At 38.3% G+C, this 19,592-nt stretch overlaps 2 protein-coding genes across 5 annotated transcripts; both read right to left on the reverse strand.

Moving 5' to 3' along the window:
- Positions 1 to 3,186: 3,186 nt before the first annotated feature.
- Positions 3,187 to 16,625, reverse strand: limd2 (LIM domain containing 2). Of its 2 annotated transcripts, none has more exons than XM_039686666.2 (4): positions 16,390 to 16,625; positions 8,441 to 8,485; positions 8,068 to 8,204; positions 3,187 to 6,227 (listed from the first exon to the last, which is right to left on the reverse strand). In XM_039686666.2, the coding sequence occupies exons 1-4, from the start codon at positions 16,390 to 16,392 to the stop codon at positions 6,068 to 6,070; spliced, it is 345 nt and encodes a 114-aa protein (XP_039542600.1). In that variant the 5' UTR covers positions 16,393 to 16,625; the 3' UTR covers positions 3,187 to 6,067. The 2 variants fall into 2 exon arrangements, with proteins under 2 accessions (XP_039542600.1, XP_039542599.2); XM_039686665.2 differs by lacking the exon at positions 16,390 to 16,625 and adding an exon at positions 8,625 to 8,777.
- Positions 16,626 to 17,589: 964 nt separating this feature from the next.
- Positions 17,590 to 19,511, reverse strand: zp3e (zona pellucida glycoprotein 3e). Of its 3 annotated transcripts, none has more exons than XM_039686660.2 (8): positions 18,910 to 19,511; positions 18,712 to 18,833; positions 18,527 to 18,630; positions 18,280 to 18,457; positions 18,081 to 18,198; positions 17,926 to 18,011; positions 17,769 to 17,857; positions 17,590 to 17,695 (listed from the first exon to the last, which is right to left on the reverse strand). In XM_039686660.2, the coding sequence occupies exons 1-8, from the start codon at positions 19,471 to 19,473 to the stop codon at positions 17,631 to 17,633; spliced, it is 1,326 nt and encodes a 441-aa protein (XP_039542594.2). In that variant the 5' UTR covers positions 19,474 to 19,511; the 3' UTR covers positions 17,590 to 17,630. The 3 variants fall into 3 exon arrangements, with proteins under 3 accessions (XP_039542594.2, XP_039542593.2, XP_039542595.2); XM_039686659.2 differs by having other exon boundaries at positions 17,590 to 17,698; XM_039686661.2 differs by lacking the exons at positions 17,926 to 18,011; positions 18,081 to 18,198 and having other exon boundaries at positions 17,590 to 17,698.
- Between the last annotated feature and the right edge of the window lie 81 nt (positions 19,512 to 19,592).

Consider the following 19,592-nt stretch of genomic DNA (forward strand, 5'->3'; position numbering starts at 1 on the left):
TGCAAGCAGTGGTGGAGGAAGTACTGAATCTCAGTACTTAAGTAAAAGTACAAATACCCAGATAAATATTTACTTTAGTAAAAGTAGAAGTAACACAATGACAACCATACTTAAGTAAAAAGTACTTTATTTTAAATGTACTTTAAGTATTAAAAGTAAAAGTACTTGCATAACAATTTATTATCTTAATGTCTATTTTCTAATGATTAATAAAACATTTAATTCTAACTCATTCAACCTAATAGCCTACTCCTATAATGATGTTCAATAATGATGGAAAAAAATGTCACCATTTCTGAAACAAGCTTGCAATTAGGCAATATAAACTTAATGCGTATCCTTACTATATGTTAATAACTATGTTTGGCAGTAAACGAGATTAATTTATGGTATAATTCTGAACCTCTTGGCTTGCCATAATCCTAACCAAACCAAACATATATTTACACCCGGTGTGTTTCCTATGCACGTAAAAACTAATTTTCGCGTATAAATTGCATGATAAACACACTGCGTGTGAGACGCATTTAGTTGATATACTGTATCTATGGCAACCAAACGTCACTGGTGAGACAAACGTACAACGAACGGACGGTCAGATTACGTTTTGGCAGGGGAAAAACTGATCAGAAAATGTAACGAAAATGTAACAGAAGTTGTAGAAATGTAGTGGAGTAGAAAGTATAATAATTGCTGCAAAATGTAACGAAGTAAAAGTAAAAAGTAGGCACTATTTATTGTACTTAAGTAAAGTAAAGATACGTGAAAAATTTACTTAAGTAAAGTAACAAAGTATTTGTACTTCGTTACATTCCACCACTGACTGCAAGTGTTCACTATCGGTTAATTTTTTTGTTAGACATATTGTCAGAGCTAAATGATATAACAATTGCAATGATATACAGCATAATTTAAAGCAAAATGAACAATTTTTGGTTGTGTTGATGTGATGACCCCGTCAAGTCTTACTGATGTTGCTGTGGGGTCCATAAGACAAAACAAGGTTGGAAAACATGAGTACTTGCATGCCATGCATGATCGAGTTAATACCAGAATATGGCAACTAATAATCGTTTTTCTACTCGATTTGTATTTTGTAGCACTAGTGAATCAGTTTACACCTGCTGTTCGTCACACATTAATTTGTATGTTCAGTGCATATTTTATGAATGATACGAGGGGGAAAACATGGACATGTTAGTTTCATTAGTCAAGACTGTCATTTACCCAAAATACACTATCAAAACCTGCAGCTAAGTTGTACTTCATTAATAGCAGAGTACCCCAAGTTAAAATACTCACCTGAGCTTGTATTGGGGTGAATTGCACGCAGTTTAAGGGGGACTCTTCACTCAGTCACGTTCTGTCCGTTATTCGCAATCTCGATGACAAACGTAATAGCTACAGTTAATGTAATATGACTGTCCACAAATGTCCAGGCCGCTGCCATTGCTAACGCGCTTTCAGGCGCGCGGACCCCTGAGGGTCTCCCATTTCATCCATAAAACCTATTCCTCAGACCAGTCTAGAGAATAGACTCCTTTAATACACAAAAATAAGTAATCTCCAGTTTATGGTGATAGAAAGTAGCCGTTTAGTGACTACGAATAAAGCATTGACGTTTCATGAAGCGACATATCTTTATAGCTTTGTGAAGAAGACATAACAACTGCATGGAGAGTTGAAAATAAATCTCAATAATAAGCGTCACGTCCAAAAGCTAAAGCAAGAATGTCTCGTAACAACACTAATAGTACAGATATAAGCGAGTTGCGTACATAAAATCCATTTGTATTCGCAGACTGGAGAAAAGGAAAGGATTTCCGTAATTCTGATGGCTTCTTTTCCTGCTAGGTTTGCATTTTCCCCCCTCCGTTGATGTGTCTGGCCAGCTCACTGCACGAACGTACAGTTTTCACTTTTCTTGTGAAAGGCGAATCGGCAACAGTTCGTTCATCCGGCGAGTAACAACTTTATAAAGCCAAACAAACCAGAAAATGAGCCCTTAGCTCGATGATTGGACGATCTGCACATTATTATGCGACAAATGATTATGAATGAAGGCATGTGACAGTGAAAGCAGCATTCATGTATCCACTTTACCGAAGGAAAAGTTAAAAACGTATGAGGATAACTGCACAGGAAAAGCACTGTCGAAGATCTGGACAAAAGAGCGTGCGCATTACAGTCAGCGGATACTTGAACTTCGAGAACAAATTCCCTTTTCCGTTGATGAGGGTTAAAACTCAGCGAAAGTTAAAACTCCGCGAAAGTGCGAGAAATACGCTCCCCGAGGGCCGTTCAAGCGCTTTTGGTGATATTAAGCGTGAGGTGAGATTTTTAGGCGACATTAGTCCAAGCATTCTCGTGATGTTGATGATGATAAACAGCAGATGCTAGAATGAATCTTTAGCGCAGTGAGTTTCCTGACAGGGAAAAAGCAGTTCGTCACCGGAACACATAAGCTCGCTTCCTTTAAAACCAGCCAAAAGTTCGTCATGTTAATGCCCGTGCACGGATAAAATGGCTTTCACGTTGTTGTTTTTAAGTCGTCGTCGGTGGAAAAATGCATAACGTTTGTAATTTCCGTAACACGTTCAAGATTACAACTGTGTTTGAGCACTCTGACTTTACTGTACGCTCGGGGGCGCGCTGTTCCTCTCTTTAGTTCTTGTTTGGTGACGTAAAGCGCACACGCACAGCATCACTGTCGCGCATACATTTATGATGTAAGAGTCAGACATGAACTTTTTCAAGGGCGGTGTGCTGTGTTTAGGGGAATAACGTGATGCATTAAACAAATGCACATAAACTTTCACACTGTTGCCATTCAGACAATTTTCAGTAAAAATTCCCTACTGTGATTTGTATATGGGACCATGATTTATTTACAACATTAACGATACTTTTAGATAGACATTTCAAATTAAAAAACGCTGATAATTGTGTGAATAAAAGGTCATCTCATCTTTATTTCGCTCCTCTGTATGTTGTACATGCTGTTATTTGTTTTACTATATATTTTAAACGTTTTTTTATATTCATATAAAAACTAGTCACACTTTTATTTATAAAGATGCATATAAAACTGTTTCATTTTTATAAATAAAAATAAAACTTGAATATAAGACTTAGGTCATGCACTTCAATGTGAGCTTTAGTATAATTAAAGATCCAAACTAAGGGTTGATCAACACCAGCATATCTTTTATTTATTTGTGTGTACAAAAGCGTGTACAAAAATGAGAAATAAAGGAGGAGAAAAAGGACAAGACAAGTCTGTGGGAAATGAAAAAGAAAAATCACATTTTATTGTAGCAGTTGAACTGCGGGGCTGATAAAAGTACCAAGGTTTATGAAAATAAACCTGATGGGACAAAAGAAACAAGTAAAGAGCCAAGACCTCCTTCTGCTTTAAGGCCACCTTGTTCCACTGATCAAGTTTTAGATATAGAGTAATACACTTTGCGTACACTTATCTCCTCTCACTCAATGCATGCATTTAAAAAATATTCTTTAGCAACCTTAACTATCAATACACTTACAAAGACACACTCACACATTTCAATAACTACAAATCCATCAGAAAAGCACAAAGAAGAGTGTACCTTTTCCTGTTTGTTCTGTAGCTTATAAAAGACAGTAAGTGTTTGCAGGATATTGTGTCATTTGTACCACGGCGCACTGTGTGCAATCACAACTAACAGTTGGGGCAAACACAGTGATTTATGCCTTTGGAAATCTTATTCCAAAAATAAAATCACATTTGGACAGAAAAGATAATGACAGTAAATAAGTCCAAATCATTTACATTTGGTGTAACATTTAGTTAAGAGTGAGAAATTAAAAAAAAAAAAGCTGAAGATTTTTTGGGAAATGAACTCAAAGGAAGCTGAAAAAAAAAAACTTTGTTCTTAATATGACGGATTTGAAACAAACTGAAGTAAGGCTTAATATGAAAATATTATTTCTGTTCATGCCCACAGCTTTCAATAATTCCTCTAAACCTCGCAATGCATTTCAATTTCACAGTAACCATTAATATATAAATACACAGGGACTTTTGTGGCTTTCAAGTTGTTGAAAATATTTGGATGATTTTCAATGGCTTAACAAGTCTAAACGGCGCATGTCAAATGTACAGACAAAAGGCCATTGCACTGGAAGGCAGACAAGACACTTGCAAACACAACAAGCTACTATCATGGACTAAAATGAAGGGCAAATCTCAAAGACCACTTCCGCAAGGAATTTAACATATACAGACATCCGAATAGCCTTACTGTTTGTTACACAAAAAAAAAAAAGCAAAAGTACTGAAATACAGAGGCATTTCGTTCATTAAAAGAAACTACATTATGGCATCGATGATATTTGTACACAAATACACGAACCACAGGAGAGGTCACAGCATATGGCCACAGTGACAATTCACAAGATGCAGAGTTGCAGTTTCACGCTGACATGTGCAAATAAAACCTAGGATGGAAGTCTTCATTTGGATGTATATCACTCCAATTCCTGCTCAAACCCTAACTGTGTAACAATTTCGAGTGTAAAAATGATTTATTTAGTGAACAGCGTTCAATTGAACAACAGCTTTTAACAATGAACAATAGGGGTGACGCTGTTGGATCATTGTGACCCATCTATAATCCTGAGCAATACTTAGGAGCCACACGTTTACGTATGTACTCAAAGTCCTAGCAAACCATGTCACAGAGAAACCTACAGGAAAAAGCCAACAACTATGTGATGACAGGAAGTGGTGGAAGGGGGGGGGGAAAGGCAATGGTGCGAAACATCATAAATGTAATTTCCTCTGAGACCTAGTTCCCTGTGAATATCTTAATTTGTCAAACAAGCTTGGTCCCATGCAGCAAGGCATAAGTACAGTACAGTGCATCACAGTACATTCACTCTGCTTAGTGGTACTTATGTACAAATGCCTATGCAAGAAATCACTGAGCAACAACACAAATAAAAGATGATTAAAAATGTGCAGTTCGCAGAAAAACACTAAAATGACTCAAATATGATATAAGCGGCTTATCTATGATTGATATGATGAGCATAGACACCACTGGACAGCATTGAGTTTCTAAAAGAACAACTAACGTTTAAGGAAAAGCATTCAAAACACTAGAGGCCGCCAAAAAAGAGAGACCACATAAGACTGTGCAAAGTCTAAGTCTCAATTTATAAAATGAACTAAAAATGGTCAATCTTAAGCAAAGGGAATATAATCTCAAATACTTTTATAATGATTATAATTATATTTGATAAGGATATCAATGCTTCAGAATAATAATAATGATATTATTTGATGAGAGTTTGCAGAGGCCAGTCTTACAGGATCTGTTAAGTACTACTAATTCTTAATGCCAAAAGAAAAGGAAGGATAAAGAAAAGGAATGAGGGGGATGTAAACTCAAGCGAGTTCTTTACAGTACAGTGTACCCTGTAGATTCACACAAAATGTCCTGTCCCAGCAAAGCAAAAAATAAAAAATAAACAAGACAGTTTTCCCATTGTAAGGAACATTGTTAGGCCATATAGTCTGAAAACAATACAGACTGCAGTACTAGGACACATCTATCATTAAAAAAAGAAGAAAAAAAAGCACTTAATTCGACTATGAACATAAAAGATTGATGAATAATTTGATGCAACACCACAGAATCATTACCTGAGTGTATAATCGAAACCATCTTGAAACAATTCTTACGACAAAACATACAATACTAGTACTGCCACACTTGATCGTAATGATGCTAACAACCTATGGGGATACAAACATTTTGGTCACAATCAACTAACTTAACTCCACAACACTAGATGAAAAGAAATGGACACAAAATGACAGCTAAATAAAAATTGGTGTTGGGGGGGTATATTATTTGTGACATGGTAAAATATCAGTGATTGTGTTACATCATGAAGAGCCTGGCTCAAGTGTGTCTACATGTGTATGCATGTGTGTATTTATTGTGTGTGGGCAGAGTAAATAAAGGGTCATCATCATTGGCCAGTGGAGGGAGAGGTGAGTTTTGGAAATCACTGAGGATTATGCCGACTTGGTGATGCTCTCTGCATCCTTAGAGGCCCAGAGCTCCTTATGCTGCTTGCGTCCGAACCCCTCGTCGTAGTTCCCTTTACTCTTGAAGAGCTGCTGGAAGTGTGGTTTGCAGTAAAACTCCCCCTGCAGTGCTGCATAGCTTCCCAGACTACAGAACAGAGAAACCAAGAGATTACATACATATACAGGCACGCATCCAAAAATGGGCTCAGTAAGAATTTAAGAAACAAACACTTATTTAGCAAGGATGTTAGCATTATTACACAAAAATTTATATTGAAGTTGAAGTTTCTATTCATCAAAAAATCCTAAAAATGTATCAGTTGCCACACAAATATAAGGCAGAAAAAACATCTTTTAACAATTATAATTAAGAAATGTTTAAAGGAGAACTCCGGCGCAAAATGAACCTTTGGTCTAATAAAACATTGGTACCTATTTGACCGTTCTCTGGGATTTGTTTTCATGATAATCGAATGGACAGAGTTTTATCTCTAAAAACTGTTTAATTTATAACACTAGTATATGGGGGCATATAATAAGTAAAAAGAAATCGCTAGTTTATACCACTAGCAAGGCTCAAAATAGCCCCATACTAACACAGTAACATAATGAGGGTCCCTAAATGCCAAACGAAGCGTTGAGAACTTTGTGTACAAGTGTACAGACCATTTAATAAGAAGATACTTTATAAAGACAGTCCACTTCGTGTATACAGACAGGAGCCATCTTTGGAAAACAGTCTCGATAAGTTGAACCACTATCGTTGTGCCAAGTGAGCTGAACTGTATGAAGTTCAGCGAACTTTTGAACCGTATGAACGTTGTTCGTGGTTCGACTTGTCGAGACTGTTTTCCAAAGATGGCTGTATACACGAAGTGGACTGTCTTTATAAATATTCTTCTTATAAAACTGTGTGTACTCTTACAAAGTTCTCAATGCTTTGTTTTACATGTATGGACCCTCATTATGTTACTGTGTTAGTGTGAGGCTATTTTGAGCCTTGTTAGTGGTATTAAAGGGTTAGTTCACCCAAAAATGAAAATTAAGTCATTAATTACTCACCCCCATGCTGTACCAACCCCGTAAGACCTTCGTTCATCTTCGGAACACAAATGAAGATATTTTTGATTAAATTTGAGAGCTGTATAACTACCACATTGGCTCCTAAGGGACTGCCTCTTGACGGCCCAGAAAGTCAATGAAGAAAATGTTTAAATATCCCAAGTGACTACCGTGGCTCAACTATATGTTTATCAAGCGACGCGAATACTTTTTGTGCGAAAAAACAAACAAAAATAACGAGTTTATTCGACTATTTCTTTTCTTCCTTGTAGGCCAGAAACGAGATTTCCTTAGATTTCCACGACGCATGCGCGAGAATTGCGATCTGAAGTAGTGTAAGCAGATAGCAATTCTCGCGCATGCGTCGTGGAAATCTAAGGAAATCTCGTTTCTGGCCTACAAGGAAGAAAAGAAATAGTCGAATAAACTCGTTATTTTTGTTTGTTTTTTCGCACAAAAAGTATTCGCGTCGCTTGATAAACATATAGTTGAGCCACGGTAGTCACTTGGGATATTTAAACATTTTCTTCCCCCATATACTAGCATTATACACTAAACAGTTTTTAGAGATAAAACTCTGTACATTCAATTATCATGAAAACAAATCTCAGAGAACAGTCGAATAGGTACCAAAGTTTTATTAGACCAAAGGTTCATTTTGTGCCGGAGTTCTCCTTTAAGCAGCAAATCTTCATATTAGAATGATATTTAAAGGATCATGGGACATTAACATTGATGGGACATTGAAAACAGCTATTTCAATTGCAATAACATTTCACAAATATATTGTTTTTTGATGCATTTTTGATTAAATAAATGCAGCCTTGGTGAGCATAAGAGAGAACCCTTCCAGTTTACAACACATGTTGAACTGCTCCTTTTTGCTGGTTTTCTTAGTCTGTGCTGGTGAGGAAGTATCTAACCTGAGTTTGGTATTGCAGTGCTTGCAGCAGAAGCATGTGGCGTGGAAGATGAGGTTGTTGGCCACCAATCTTTCCATCGGATACACTGTCTTCTCACATGATGCACAGGTCTCTTTCTGTGTCTTGAAACTGAAAGACTAGAAGGAAACAAAGGCACTGCCATTTGTTTTCAGTCATTTAAAAGAATAGTTCACTCAATTAATTTGCAAGGAACAGATCAAAATTTCATCACATGACTTGAATATGACAGAATATAGACTTAAGATATAAGTGCATGGCTCATAAAGACTGACAGAGAGAGATAGATTCACATTACAATATAAAATCTAGAAATGGACGGAGAAAAAACAAGGATGTGAATCAAGTATCGTACCTTAGAACGCTGAACGGGCTTGTCATCAGACGTGTTCCTGTTGTCCTGGAAAAAAAAGAAAAAGAAACAAAAGAAAAATCAAGCGTGTGTTCCTAAGACCCATGGCAACACTATTTCAGTGTGAATACCACAGCAAAATCCTGCACATCATCCATTCATTCACCATCACTGCTGTCCTTCTAACCTGACATAACTCCAAAAACGTCCAGTCCCTCATATATCCCTCCATCTTGTCGCATGCTTTTACAACCACCTTTTGTCAGTGAACCAACACACACACACAAATGCATGAAGAGGGATCAACGAAGACTAAGCCTGGTGAGCGTATCTAACTCAATCGCCCTGTGAAATAAAGACCCTGTCCACACACACACACACATACTTTCAGTTTCAGCCAGTCTGACTCTAAAGCTATAATATGACATTACATAACACAACCCCATGTCCCACGGTCAACTATAAACCACATATTCTGTAGCGCTTAAAATCAAATCAGCAGCAAATCTGTACAGGCCACCAAATCACGCACACAGGAGAACGGGAATTTAAGAACAAAGCGTTTATGATAGATTTCAGGAAAAAAATGCTAATAGGGTCAGGCTTTGCACGACACCTGCATGACATTGAAGCGGTAACAAAAGACAAACAGAGAGTCTGTAAAAAGTTAAACTAATGCGGTCTAAGAATCTTCTGCTTGATAAAATGCTGGACAGGTTTTTATGCAACAGTTTAGGACTGTCAGAAAGCCAAGAGCAGTTCTCCACCTCCACTACGCATCTATACTTGTCGCTTTCGAATAAACCTAAGAGCTTGAAATCGCACACATATCTGCTGGTATAACTCACAGTGAGTTCATTTGCTCAGCTCAGAAAAGCAGTGCAAGTATCAGTGATGATGACTATAAGAATGCATTCAATAACACCACTTTTCACAAATTATAGCCATTATCGAGAGGGATTTCACTCACATACAAAGCCCTGAAATGAGATTTCAACCACTCATCCTCCTCAACATGATAATATTTCCTTAAAAACAGAATCGGACAAGAATATGAACAGTATCAATTGCGCTTCAGTAATTTCCTCATTTTCAATCATTATCCACATCAATTTCAATGCTGAAATAAGCCAGTTCCTGTGAACTGATTTGCGCTAAAACCTGTGCGTTTGTGATTTCGAAAATCCAAAAACAAGTAGCCTAAATACAAGTGTGCAATAATAGAGCACAATAAAAGATATTTTTGAACAGTTGACTTGAAACACAACAGCTAAAGCTAAAAATGACCATGCCAGCTATTACTTTAAAAATAAGACCGTTTGAGACCAAAATAGAACTTTTTGGACAATAATTCCACGAATCGTATTTGGAGGAAGAAGAATGATGAGTACCATTCCAAGAACACCATCCCTACTGTGAAGCATGGGGGCATCATGCTTTGGGGGTGTTTTTCTGCACATGGGACAGGGCGACTGCACTGTATTAAGGAGAGGATGACCGGGGCCATGTATTGCGAGATTATGGGGAACAACCTCCTTTCCTCAGTTAGAGTATTGAAGATGGGTCGAGTCGAGGCTGGGTCTTCCAACATTACAATGACCCGAAGCACACATCCAGGATAACCAATGAGTGGCTCTGTAAGAAGCATATCAAGGTTCTGGCGTGGCCTAGCCAGTCTGCAGACCTAAACCCAATAGAGAATCTTTGGAGGAGCTCAAACTCTGTGTTTCTCAGTGCCAGCCCAGAAACCTGACTGATCTAGAGAAGATCTGTGTGGAGGAGTGGGCCTAAATCCCTCTTGCAGTGTGTAAATCTAGTGAAAAACTACAGGAAACGTTTGACCTCTGTAATTGCAAACAAAGGCAATACCAAATATTAACATTGATTTTCTCAGGCGTTTAAATACTTATTTGCAGCTGTATCATACAAATAAATAGCAAAAAAATATTGTGATTTCTTGATATTTTTTTTTAGATTATGTCTCTCACAGAGGACATGCACCTATGATGACAATTTCAGACCCCTTAATGATTTCTAAGTGGGAGAACTTGCAAAATAGCAGGGTGTTCAAATAATTATTTTCCTCAATGTAGTACCAACTGACAATTTAATTTACTCCCATTAAGCTGCCAAAAGAAATGTGCATGTTTTATAGCATTTTTAGGATTGAATTTTTTTCCTTTTTACATTTTCAAAAAATTAAAAGAAATAAAGTTTCCTTAAAATTTTTTACTCACACGCAAAAAATATATATATATATAAAAAAATACAAAGAAAAATCATACAATTATTCTTCAGCTTAGAAACTGTAATATTGGGTTCGGTTCATTTGTGTTGAGACCTTTCAAAGCATGTGTTGCAAAAGAAAGTGCAATGTATGTCAGCAGCACTGACTTGTAAGTGTATTGTGCACTCTGTATAATGTAATCATCCCCTGGTCAATAAAGAAATAACGATAATTTACTATGCATCTGCAAATGTAAAACGAGAAGCCAACATGATTACACTTTATCTGAAAAGACACAACACACCCTGAGTGCAAGACAACCCTCAACCCACTTCCTGTTTCAGAGTTTGTGTAACATGTTTGTTTTAGAGCCATTGCCACAGTTTTTTTTTATATATATATATATTCATGCTGAATGCAAACAAATATCAAAAACACCATTTGTATTTAAAAGAAATAGAGCAGTAGCAGTGAAGGAGACTAAACAACAAGTACACAAAGGGAACCTAAAAAAGGTAGCAGAAATGCAAAACTAAATGCCACAAACTATTGAACCCAAAACAAAGATGCTACGATCAGTCACAGTTTAAATAGTGGCAAAAACGAGACTTGAGATGTGAGAGTGTGTTAATACTTGCACACAAACCAGTGGAGCACGGCACCATCTCAGCCAGTGCCATCTGTCCCTTTTTGCCTTTTTTGTACATAGGATGGAGAAAACACGCTTTCTAACCACACACACACACAGCACTGCTGCCCAACCGTCTGCACTGTGGCAGGAAGGAGTGATAACGCATCTTCTTCCTGTGCTGTGCTCAGAAGCACTTTACAATGATGTGTTCCAATCAGCCCTCCTTAGAGACCCTCAAAAATCAGCTGACCTGCACATCAAGTCTAGCCTTAGTGCTGTATGTATGCCATATGCAGTCATATGACCCTGAAGATCACTACAGTTCACATTACTAGCTCCTCTGGGTTTCACAATAACACAGAAAGAAAAAACTCTCTTGTTCACCCTTGTTTCAAAAACACCTTGTCATTTACAAGAAAAGAAATGCAATCAGGCCATTAGGTATAAAGGGAGGATTGTAGAGTGAAATCCAACAATGTCACAGTGTTCTAAATATTTTTTCAGGCCCTGCTGAGACTCCCGAAAACCTTTAAATCTAAAATAAGAATAGTGCATAGTACAGCGAAAATAGTTTAATAATACAAGAAAATTGGCAATTATAACATTTTACTACTACTACTACAAATAATAATAATAATAATAGATAATTGTCCATTATAGTTAAATTCTGAAGGATGACATTATCAGTTTCAGATTTGAACGTTCTGAGCAAAACAAAGTGTGGCAGAGAGTGTGCTGTGCACAAGACAGAACAAGCTAAATACCAAACCAAATTTAAAATTACAGCCAGCCAACAAGATAGGCTGCAGGCCATACTATGACCCAGGGCAGTGTGTGTACATATTTGAACCCATTGCTCCCCCTCAAACACTGACAAACCAGTATGATTTGTGATGCCCTGCCATTGCCAAAGGTCAGCATTTTACTCTCTCCCACAGCCACACACTGTGTACACTCAACATTCACTTTCCATTACTCTTCCTCTCTGGTACTAGACTGCAGACACTCTTTTAATCTCATTAGCTGGACAAAATCCCATCAGCTGCTCCCCATGGGTCCAGACAGCCAGGGGAATATTAAAGCAGGAGTTCAGTGGACTGACATCTTGTGGTCACCATCATCCAAGCCCCGTTCACCTTGCGTCTCTATTGCATAATGTGATCATTCAAACTTTCAGATGCAACCTGGAATGCACAGAGCACATTATATTTGTAGTACACCTGCAAATTCCAACAGAATATCTATGGTATGCCTGATCAACGTGCAGTGACATGCATGTTAAGACTACAGTTAATAATAGGTGTAAATGGCAATCTGTTTTGGGAGACCAGAGCCAGGTTGTACCAAGGAAAAACAAGGCCACATAGACAAGGAGTGAATGGTTTGGCTGATGATGTGACGTCCCATTCGCCACATCCTGCCAAGGCAAGCTAATAATTCTTAAAAAACAAGAGCAATGAGTCAGATTTAGAAGACAAAACTCTATTGTCAAAATTCCTGGCAACACAGATATGAGTTTCATGCAGCAGCCCTGAGGGAGTTTGGCTGGGCACCGTGAATGAGATTCAATACTGAATGATGCTAGAGGGCCCATTTTTCCAAAAGTCAAGTTATGATTGATATCCATGTAACTAGAAAAATAAAATTAACCTTTGGGCACCAAAACACATTAATTTACCAAATGCGCATTAGGGTTTTTCCACTGGTTCCAATCAGTAAGTCATTTTCTGAAAGTTTCAGTCATTTTATGCATTTCTCCACTAAAATGCATTGCTAACTTTCAGCCTACAGAGCCAACTCAAATGAGATACAGAACAGAAAGGACATAAATACTTGGTTCCCAATTACTCTTGTATCTATGCATGACTGGTTTAGGTTTTAGATTAAGCCTTGAGTTTGTCTTATTCAAATTTCTACCTCAAGTTTTGTTTTGTACCATCGTTAGAACTATTTCCTGGGCTTTAACTGCTTCTCTAACCATTATAGTGTGCTCATTTGCATATACCAAAGCTGACTGAATTCTTACTGAGAGCAGAAACTCTGAGGGAGATTGGGAAAAAGTAGTTATACATGAGAAAATGTTTTAGTTCAAACACTTCTAAAGAATGTGAAAGTCTTCACCAATGTGTTGAGCCACTGACAGAAGCTGACATTGTGACTGGAATCTACACACGGATGTGAAACTTTAAATATGTTGAGGCTGAAAAAAAAAACCTGTACTGAACGTTTTAAAGAGAGTGTATGTGTGAAGGGTAGAAGAGGAACAGTCTACAGTTTCATTTGACTCCAGAGTACACCTTTGACCAAGAGAAAGTGCATGGTGTAAGATTTCACCTGTTAAAGCCAAAGTGGCACCATGGACACAACTGCAAAAATAATGTTTTTCAAAGAACCATCCGATTTTCCGTAGGCTCAGGCATGTTTGCAACATGTCGCAAAACGTTTTATCAAAATGAGAAGAAAACCAGTGGTTTTTAAACAATACTGTCAGGACACATCCCTTTTTTGAAGCTTTTCAAACATGTTCAGACAGAGTACGAAACTTGATCTAGGCACTTTGTGGTACTTCACAACACAGCAGTCAGCATCTAGTACCACACCATGATCTTATCACAAGAAAGGGAGTGCATTTTGCAATTCAGAAATAATAAAACATACCGACAGAATTGCCAAGAGACATTGCTCCTGTCCATGGAATTTGATAAACATGTAGAGATGGCAAACCTATTCTCTCACGCCATTACACACTCATTTTCCCACACATTTTAAAATAAAAATAAAAACTGCTTTAAAGAAGATCCTATATGAAGACTAAAAGTGTCCAATACTAAACGGCTTGGAGTGTTTCAATTTGGGTTAACCTCAATGCATGCAAGGGGTCAACAGACCAAACACAAAAGATGACACTTTATTCTCAAACACCTGCATTAATGTGATGAAATGTATTATACAACAAATACGTACTAATTTGATTTGAGTCAAAGACATATATACCACTGGGACACTACAGATAACAACTATCAATTGCGGCGGTACAGCTAGTCACTCAGTGGAAGTTCTATTTAAGCCTATGGAGCAAGCCTAATTTCTTCTCTTTCTCCATATAAGGACACATTTTTTGCAAAAGAAAAAAGGGTTTCCATTATCACTTTGCAGAGGCTGTCCCAGAGTCCTTGTTGGCATAATTTCATTAGTATCGAGCTCTAAGAATAGTCAAGAGACTAAGAGTAGTCCATGGAGTAGAACCTCAGTGTAAGACATTCAGCTCGAGTAGGTATATCACTGATGCACAGTGTTTTCTGTACATGACAAAACACTGCATTTGAGAGTAGACTTGAACAGACTTGAATGAACAAACATACCTAAATGCTCATGATTCCATTTTAATCTGATATTCCTATGAATGAGAACTAAGAAAGAAATTCAGATATTGATGTTATCTTGGGAACCTTTTAGTTTTAACTTCTGTTGAGACACCTGGAATGACAGGCCTCCGGCATGTTCGTTTCTGACAACTGGACAGTTGATGCCGCAGGCTGTCATCTCATCTCCACATGAATAATCTGTGTGTACACAATCTTCGGGGCTTAGTTTCATCTGAAAACCCTGAGTGTTTTTGCCATCTGCTCTTAACTTCTGCGTAACAGAGATCGACACCTCTAATGAACGAAGGCATCATTAAAAAGCAACACATGTTTCTGGAATAAATTGTACCCCGAAAGCGGTTACATACGCGTGTATTGGTACCATTTGCCTGAGCATTCGCAATCTCTCAAGCAGATCATTGCTGAATACCCAATGAAGCCAATTTAACTGAGAATGTACACGTTTGATTAGACAATCCACTGCCAGATGATTCCCAAAACACCAAAACAAAGTGCTAATGACCACAAAGAACAGTGCAAAAGAGGAAAGGACGCTTTAAAAGACTAAAAAATTACACATTTACGTTTTAGTGGTTGAGTTTAATCACTACAAATAAATCATTATACAACAGTTATGTACAATGATCTAGTCAACACCAGTCTAGTTCTGTTCATCAAATTTGATTCAGTACTGATATAGTATCAAACTGGGGCATTTCACTCCTTGTATCACTGTTTGTTACTTTGGAGTATGCAGAATTGAAGTGGACCATGTTTTGCTAAATCAAATGGAAGTTGAATAATCTACATTTTCTCTCACAATGAGCATTTTGTATTTTCTTTCACTAGTTAGAAGTTAAACAAATATATTGCCATGACAACATTAGGCTGAAATACACTGGTGTGCATGTCAAAACATTTACATAAATTTCCACATTAAACCTGTGCTTACTCCTGCTTTTTTCCATGATACAATAATAAAAAGAAAGCCTGCTGGGCTATTAAAGTAGACCTAGTTTATGGTCAACGTGGGATGAATATTGAACGTCAACGTTCAATTTACAGCGTTCAAATGTCACACAATGAGACAAGAACCACACAATGCGTTGCAAACCAATGTTTATAAACGTGTCTGCCAAATTAATAAATGTGGACAGACAGATGAAAGGACGGAGAGGCTGGGCTACGTAATTTGATGTATTCAAGCATCATATAAGGGCATATGCACAATGACACTGAGATAAGTACAATGATTTTTTTTATGGTTACAAAATCAAACAAACCCTGTACGTTTTTGATTGCTTCAGTACGGAAGAAAAGGTCCACGTTCCGGGTCGACAAAAACCAGGTGTGAAAACATAGCTTTGCTATGCGTTTTCGGTTTTAATACACGCATCTCCAGGAAAACACATGACAGCTTTGGACCCTCAGAGGCTCAGACCTAATGTTAGACCCCCACAACACAACAAGGTCTGATTAGTATTCATCTTCTGTTTCCAGTCTAAACGCTCACATAACGTTAACGTTACATCTCTACAATAAGTAAGATAACGTTAAACCATCTGAATTGATGGATCACTGCACCACCATTAAGTTTCAGCCTAGTATCCCACAGTTAGCTCTTGATAGCACCCTAGCTAGCATATTGCACCTCACCACAATAGACGACGAGGGGGTCGCTGGGTTCACTCACTGGCTGCTGTTGCTGAATCAAAGCGGGGAAACTCACCATCTGGGTTTCCTTATCAGACTGATGAAGAGAGAGAAGACGAGAGATCTGATGTCTGTTCCGCTCACTGTGTTCAAGAGTCGGTTGAAATCTATTTATCTGTGGTCAAAAATGATGTTCTTCTTCTCCGGCTGAGCTAAATGAAATGTACCAGCACAAGCTCTGATCGGCCGAGCCGTCTAGCTAGAGAGCAGAGCTTGACGTGCTTTCCCCCCACCTCGCTTTTTTTTCTTTTTTTTTTTTTCAACGGACGTTTTTTTCTCTCCTCCTCACCATCACATCACGCCTTTTTTTTTATTCAGCAGGATGTCGCACGCCATTGGCCGCAGCTCGTGCCGCGTCCTCGCGCTCTCCAACCTCAAAATTTCGGTATTTTGATGGTATTTTGCTACGGGTACTTTTGTACGAAATGAACATATTAACGTTACCTGGATTCCTAATTTCTCGTCTGTTTATTTACCTTACTCTTCCCTTCCTGACTAATAAGTTAAGCAAGCATTTAGGCTATTCGTTATGAAGTAATGTAGAAAAAAATTGTTTTAGCTTTGACGGACAGTGTCTTTCTCTACTCTACAACGTAATGAACGTTGAAGGGTTTAGTTCTGCTAAAAATGAAACTCAATCTTTAAATATGTCAAGACGACAACAACAAAAACTCACAAATGTAGGCATGCAACGTTAAAGGAATAGTTCCCTTTGAAATTAATTTTTGGTATGTTTTAGCTTACCTCAAAAACATTATTGCTAATTTCTAAATCCTCATTTCCTTTCCCCACATCTCCACTCCACCCCTTAGAAATGAGGACAAACAAATTGACAAAAATTGTATCAGCTGGTGTTATCCTGACATGCCATATATGAAGTTTGTTTAAACTATGACAGTAAAGTATTAGATTAAAGTTGTGAGGGATATGAAGGCAGAGGGAAATTAATACATTTGCCAAGTTGTTCAACAAGGACTTGCACAGAGACACCTGTGCATCCTTACTTATTGCACCACTGAAAGCCTTCTCACTCCTTCCTTGCAGTGCAACTGAAGAAGAGATTTATCAAGATGCTTTTTGATCAGTTTCCAGGTCACAGGCTGGATGCCTGAGAGGCGAGGAAGCATCAATTTCATGATTGAAAAGCACCAAATGTCCCATTAGCAATTAAATTTGTTTCCAACTCTGAAGTTGTAGATCTAGTAACTCAAGACAGTATGATAAGAAAACTTTATTTTGACATTCTGCAATTGTACACTATAGTCTGAAACCACGGTCCTTGACTGTGATGGGCCCAACAGATGCCCTGTCCCACCGCCAATCTGCTGAAGAAAGTGAGAACACTAAAGCAAATGACCATATGAACATTAACGTTCGTAAGCTTAATTCACATGCCTTTAATTTGCTGATCCCGTCCACTCCTAATGCCACAGGTTGTATCACAGCAGTCACACACCTGATCATTCTCATCAGCAGATATCCACCTGTCAGACAAACCAAATATCAAGCTCACACACTAAAATTGAAGCAATTCAGATCAGTGAAAACATACCTATTAGCAGAGAAGGAGCAAGCTTTCTGCTCAGCATTAGTAGGCTCAGATTCTGCAGCCACCTTGAGAGCACAAGTAATGTAGACCTACAAAAAGCAAAATTATTTGTACACTCCATGCTAACATGCACCCAAACAGCTAATCCACATACATACTTTCCCACTAATCTCTTGCTGGAATCTGAAAGCCACCAACTGAAACTGCAGCTTGTCAATTTGAGTCCGAGGCAAAAAGTGAGAGCCTGAGCCTGTGAGTTTGGCATCAACTAGACAACTAGGGTGGGAAAACAATCTAAATAAAATTCAGACGTTCCATGATGTCACATTGTGTAGTTCTTGAAGGACCTCGACTCACCCATTATTCTCAATAAAGGAGTATCTGAGTGTAGCACTGGTATCAGGGACTGAAGTAGCCACACAGCTATCCACAAACACACGAAGAGGAATGTGGTTGTGTGACATCAGTGAAGCCTCGATATTAATGGAATCACCCAGGAAATACTGATTAGAAGGTCTTTCAGATCTCCAGTCATCTGCAAAGAAATTATTTTAACCCATGTTCACAAGCACTGGCAGGTTACAAATATTTACATTATACCAACCAGACAGGAGCTTGAGGGAGAAGACCAAAAACTCCTCCGCAACCATAGTTGAGGCATATTGCTGCCAAGTGGGCATTAAGGCATCGCTGCTAACATCAAGCACTCTGTCAAGGTATAAGAGGCAATCCCTTTTAGTGCAAATTAAATTAATATATTCTGCAATCCTGAGTTAACTGAAATCTTACCTTGGATAATGACACTCGATACCAACCACCGCACCTCTGCTCCTGACAATAGGACCAACATGTGAAGCTTCTTGTGGGGTGTAGATAATGTTGAACTTATAGATAAGTGTATCCTCAGTCACCTAAACAGAAAGGTTAATAGAAGAACAACAGTCACATGGATGGTTTGAAATACTTATTGTCAAAACATAACCTTACCATTGATGTGCCACCACATCCATGCAGTTCAGACTCAAAGATCAGCACTTGAGCAGAAACATCCTCTCCAGTTGCAGTACAGCCTCCTAGTGTAAAACCAGAGGACAACAGTGGGCGCCCAGTCCCAAAGAAGTCCTTCATCACTTCCACATATACTGTATTCTCTCCACACTGAGCAGCTACACTGTTGGCAGGGACAGGATAAGGCAACTCAAAAGGAATGTCTGGCTGCTGTGGTTCATCTGGTAGACTTGGAAAGCTCCACGTCAGTTTTGCCACTGGACCCTGCAACAGCTCTTTTAACTGCACACCCATAAGATCTTGAGAAGACTTTCCAAAATCAGTCCTGACTCGTGTCTGGGCAGGAAACCTTTGTGGTGCAAATGCAGTATTACTGGGAACCAAAGGCATCCTGGAATCAACCCATTGAGAAGCTTTAGCTAATGTTCTAGGCCTAAACTCAGTTGGACTCAAATTGCGCGCTGCTCTTGCTCTCCATGGTGCTTCAGAAAATCCAACCGCAAGAATACACACCAATCCAAATCCAACCTGCCAAAACCCCATTATTGCTACTAAGCTTGTTTCAACGACAGATTAGGGTGCTACCATCCAAATTTATGCAGATGTTAATCAGAATGGCTCCACCTCTCTCATGACAAGCATAATCTTTCTCTACACCTGCC

This window comes from Pimephales promelas, chromosome 3 (genome assembly GCF_988280905.1).
Source record: "Pimephales promelas chromosome 3, fPimPro1.hap1.1, whole genome shotgun sequence".
NCBI lineage: Eukaryota > Metazoa > Chordata > Actinopteri > Cypriniformes > Leuciscidae > Pimephales > Pimephales promelas.